This window comes from Telopea speciosissima, chromosome 2, assembly GCF_018873765.1.
Source record: "Telopea speciosissima isolate NSW1024214 ecotype Mountain lineage chromosome 2, Tspe_v1, whole genome shotgun sequence".
NCBI classification, from domain to species: domain Eukaryota; kingdom Viridiplantae; phylum Streptophyta; class Magnoliopsida; order Proteales; family Proteaceae; genus Telopea; species Telopea speciosissima.
This window is the reverse complement of record NC_057917.1, coordinates 23790180-23795659: the sequence shown is the minus strand read 5'-3', so window position 1 is coordinate 23795659 and position 5480 is coordinate 23790180. Positions and strand designations below refer to the sequence as shown.

Genomic DNA, 5480 nt, shown 5'->3' with positions numbered 1-5480 from the left:
CCCAAATTTGGTTCGACATTTCTATTGCAACCTTAGTCCAGCGGGTGGAATGCAGGGTTTTAGGCTTCAAAGCAGGTTGAAAGGAGTGGACATGACCTTCACCCCAGCTATCTTGGCTGAGATCCTACAGATACCTGACAGGGTTATTAGGTGTTTTTACAAGCCCAGGGTGGATATCTCAGATCAGTTTTCTATGGAGACCAGGGCTCAAGTGTTCAAGCCTCTTACTGGGTCAGAGAGGGTTCCAAAATCTGAGGGGAGCTTCAGGCCTTCCGCCAGGATTTTGAGTAGGTGTATCTCCTACAACATCTACCCCAAGGGAGGTAACAGAGTTAGTATTTCTATGCTCCGTGCCTATATTACATATTGTCTGCTGAGGGCTGGAAAGAGAGGTCCCAAGATCAACCTACCCTACCTACTTATGTAGGTCATGCTTTACCATGCCCAGAACCCAGTTAATGGGAACCTGCCTTATGGGAGGTTCCTTACTCTGATCTTTATGCACTTTGGAGTTTCCCTTAATGGGGAGTTTGAGGGAGGTGATGGGCTGAAACCCATTAGTAAGACCTCTATGAAGAAGATGAGGATGTTGGGTGAGCCTGAGAGTGCATCTGAGGATGTTGATGAAGAGATGGAGGAATTTGAGGAAGAGGATGTAGGGGGGGTAGGTGAGACTGGGGAGATGCATGGGAGAGAGGATGATCCTGTAGATGCAGACATGCAGTTTGGTGATCTTCCCGTGCATAGTCTTGCAGAGGCTTCTGGTTTGTAGGTACCTCCTCCAGTATCTAGGACTTATGGTTGGGAGGATATGATGGCACAGTTCAGAGGCATTCACACCCAGCTTACCCAGATGTCATTGAGGATGACCGTGGTTTTACTTCTCTGGAGGGGAGAGTGGGTTCTATTGAGCAGCGACTGGACTTTTGGGACTCCCATTATCAGGTTAACTCGCGACAATCTCAGCCTCCGAGGAGCGATGATCCAGCCCAGAAGTAGCCTACTAGTTCTGATATCTCTAGTCTAGAAGCCTATGTTTTATTTCAAGTTATGTTTCATGCATTTCCCGATTATTAGTTGTGCTTTCTATATTTTTCTTCTAGGTTGTAATCGGGTGTAGTACTCTTAACCCGCTCATGATGTAATGGCCTATGCCAAGTTTCAAACTATGAATCATATTTCTTTCTTTACATTATGTCAGTCCCTATGGTGTGTTATTCACAAGTAATCTTATGTTTGCTAAATTTTCTAAATATTTATTTTCTGTTATTAGTTGTCCTATCTCCGTTGTTTGTGAACGTAGAAAGAGCTTCTCGCTCTGATACCAAGCTCTGTCACACCCCAAACTACCCCCTGGGAGGATTAGGTAGGTGACCCGAATTGCACGGTAGCAATCCGCCAAACCCCAAGGATCCAGAAGTTGTTAATATTATTCACAAACACACACACCCATAATGATGGATAAAAACATAATTACAGAGTGCAGCGAAAACTAATATTTACATAACTATTCAAGTTTCGGTACAAGCCATACTGTTACTGTTACACAACACCACCAACCGGGTAGTCACCACACCTCCAACCAATAGCTTCACAAAACAACAAAAGGGGCAGACAACAGAAGCCCCACACAAGCTATACAAAAAGGGAAAAGTTAGTAGACTTATACCTACATTAAAAGAATTCCCAAGGTTAGAAGAGATAAGCTGCCCGCCCTTCATGGGCAATCTTCAACTGTCACCAAGATCACCCATACCAGAGGGATAGCCTCCGGCCGGGTCCACACCCACACTATCATAATCAAAATCACCTTCCTGCTCATGATGAGCCTCGTAGCCAACATTATGTCCACCTGTAAAATCATCTAAAAGGAAATATATAAGAGTGTGAGCTCCACCGAGCCCATGAAAGAAATATAACTAGGCATGCACATGCAAGCACAACCAAAAGAATCCTACATGAGATGAGGTTCTTTTTATTATTAAGCCACCTAGCATCACAACTAAGGCAGGTAAGAGTGCTACTACAATCCCCAATACATGTATCCCTAGTGCAGGCTTCTAACCCTTTCCCGTGATACACCCACTGAGTTGTTGGAGAAGACTGGTCAGCTCTAGTATGCTCTCCATGGTCAGTCTTGTTGATCACAGGTTGACACTGAGAGGGGGGATGAATCAGTGTTCTTCAAAAATAATCCTTAAATTCCAACGGTGCTGTAACTTCTTCCAATGGCTTCCTCTGGAAAAATTATCCAATTTCAAAAAATATTTTGTCCCATTTGGACTTTGTATGACCAAGATATGGCCTTCCAAAGTTGGATGCTCCAAAACTAGTAACCAGTGACAGAATCGTAAATAACTAGATTCTTCGCGATAAAACCATGTGTAACGAGGACACATGTCAAATAAATTCACAATACTATATTCGTTTGAAATAGGATGTGATGTCATGCTGATGTCACACTTCACTACCATATCCTTTATTTCCTTTCTCTCTTCCTTCTTTTTTAAAAAGAATCTTGCATCAATCCACGAAGTCCAAGAGGAATCTTGCACTAGATGCTGATCCGACGCCCGTGGTGATTCTAGAACATTAACAGAACAATGGGAAATCTCTGTCTCCAGTAGCACTTAAAAAAAACAATCAAAAAATTTGGCTAAGTATAAAACTTTTTGCCTATTCCAGATTTGCTCCATTTTTGTGCATCAACACAAAAATATCTGTAACTTTCTCGTCTGACACTGAAATAATAAGAGGCTAGCTGCGTTGGAACCATGATGCGATGAAATTCATTTCTCATGAAGACCACTTCACCCAAAAATGCCATTAAACCTTCCAAAAATGACCTTAAATTTACTACCATTGCATGAACCTATGAAATCATAACTTTATCAGTATGAAACCTTCACCTGCTGCTTCGCCCCTTTGCCAAACACTATATAAGGACTTAATATGCTGTTAAATGGTATTCTTCAAGTGCGGATACCCTTCTAACCTTGCCAAATGACCAAAATACCCTTATAGCTGTGTAGGTGACTGTTTGACCATTTCAGCTCTTCCAAACCACCAATAGCTACTGCCACAATACCACTATGACCAAATACGTTGCCAACAATGACAACAACATTCCACACACTCCAATGGACTAACAATCTCACCCTTTGGAATTGTTGGCAACTCACTGCACAAAATCATCCTGACTATGATGCACTTCTCTCCCCCTTTGACAACAAGTTCAAAGGGTACTGAAGCTCCCCCTGCACAGAAGCTCCCCCTACTCCCCTGCACATGTATCATCATCTATTGTTCTTGTGGAGTAATAACTTCAGGTTTGTCTTTGAGTGCTTCAAGGTTGTCGTCGAGAAGTACTCCTTTCTTGCTTATCATGCACATTTCTTTAAGACCTTCAGAAAGTGCATAGAGATTATGAGCTATCCTTGATCCTTGTGCCACAATCTTTCCATTCTTTGTCTTCTTGATCACACACCCATCTTTGGTGAATAGAACTTCATTGCCACTATCACATATCTGACTGATACTCAAGATGTTGTGTTTCAATTCACTAACATACAAGGCATTATTAGAAGAAATATGTCCATTGTATAATCTGATTTTTCCTTTTCCTTCAACTCTAGCGCCATCATTATTTCCAAATCTAACTGAGCCTTTTCCAACATGTTCTAGATTCAGAAATTTATCTTTATCACCTATCATATGAGTAGAGCATCTGCTGTCAAGAATCCATGGTGATGGTTTACTGTGTGCCTGGAAAGCAGTTTGAACAATAAGTGAACTGTCACTGTTCCCTTTCTTCTTTTTCTCAATCCAAACTACCTTCTCTACCATTGTGATGTGTTTCCTTCTTTTCTCTTCAACATCCACTTTCTGTTTTTGACCTTCCTTCTTTGGAGGATTCTTCTTCAGGTTTCTTCTAGATTGCCTCTGTGAGGAAAGTATGGTTCTGCAATTCCTTGCCATGTGTCCTAACCTGTAGCATTCCACACTCTCCACTCTAAGTGGAGCATACCTGTTCATGCTTATGAAATTTGTAGGCTTGACTTGTCTTTTGCATTCTGCCAACCTGTGCCTATAAACATTACACCAATAGCAATAACCATTAAAGTAGCTCTGTCCCTGTCTTGAATATCTCCCAAAGTTCTTGGGCTTCTGATGATTGACTGTGGTGAAACCATCTTTGTCAACTTTCTTCTTAGAAAACTTTTCAACATTAGAGTTCTTTGGTTTTTCACTAACGAATCTCACTGAATTCCCTGTAGTGCCCTTACCTTTAGTCTTTTCACTTCCAGATGAACTTCCTTCAAAACCAAGACCAAACTTTAGCTATGGTGATCTCTGAAAGTTAAGGATCGCATCAAGTATATTATTTTGTCCTTTGTTAAATGGTGGATGGTCTATCTCAATCACCTGTGTGCTCACTTCCTTGTCTTTTCTCTTTAATATAGTAACTGATGGGGTTGTAGGAGTTGGATCATCATTCTTCATTAGCCTCTCAATCTCTGTCCTCTATATAACAATCTGTTCCTCCAATTTGTTGCATTCTTCTATCTTCAACGAAAGACTGCTATTAATATCATCAGTTATCTTCTCTGTCTCCACAATGGTAAGCTTTAGTTGACTGATCAATTCATCTTGCTCTTCAAGCTATTTTTCAAACTTCTTGCTCTTCTTTCTTTCTACTTTAAGTTCTTTTAATGCAGAGTATAATTCAGCTTCAAGGTCATATTCACCCTCAGACTCTTCCTCTTCATCAGATTTTTCAACTATTTTATTTTGACTTTTGCTTCCAAATGCCACGAAAAGTGTTTCGTATTCTTCATTATCTAAATTTTCACCTTCTGATGTTTCTTCTGAAGAGGTGTTGCTTTTTTTTTGAAATTAAGCTTCTTTTCCTGTAGTTGCCTTTTCTAGGAACAACCTTCTCCTTACCTTTCTTGGTTTTACTTTCATGGATATCTTCATCTGAATCATCTGTCTTACCTTTCTCTGGACACTTCGATCCAAAATGACCAATGCCTCCACAATTGAAGCATTTTAAGGGAAGTTTTCCCTTGTATTTTCCTCTTCCTTTCTTGAGCTTCCTTGCAAGATAAACTATCAACTCATCGTCAGAATCATCTGATTTACTTTCTTGCTTAATTTTTATCTTCTTCATGGCCTTGAATGCAGCTTCCTTTTCGGTAGGTTTTACCTTCACCATCCTCATCTCATATGCTGTCAGTGTGCCATGCAATTCATCTAAACTCATGGAATTCAAATCTTTTGACTCTTCTATTGCAGACACTTTGGGGTTCTAGAGATCTGGTAAAGACCTTAAAATTTTCTTCACCACCACTGTATCAGTGACTCGCTCACCTAACCCTCTAATAGAGTTAATAATTTCATTTATTCTGTTCATATAAAATTCAACTGTCTCTTCTTCTGACATTTTCAGGCTTTCAAATTGATTTCTGAAATGCTGG

At 40.4% G+C, this 5480-nt stretch overlaps 1 protein-coding gene across 1 annotated transcript; it reads right to left on the bottom strand.

Annotated features, from left to right (window-relative positions):
• Positions 1–3300: 3300 nt before the first annotated feature.
• On the bottom strand, positions 3301–5266 carry LOC122650573. Its single transcript, XM_043843975.1, has 2 exons — positions 4948–5266; positions 3301–4316 (listed from the first exon to the last, which is right to left on the bottom strand). The coding sequence occupies exons 1-2, from the start codon at positions 5264–5266 to the stop codon at positions 3301–3303; spliced, it is 1335 nt and encodes a 444-aa protein (XP_043699910.1).
• Positions 5267–5480: the final 214 nt, after the last annotated feature.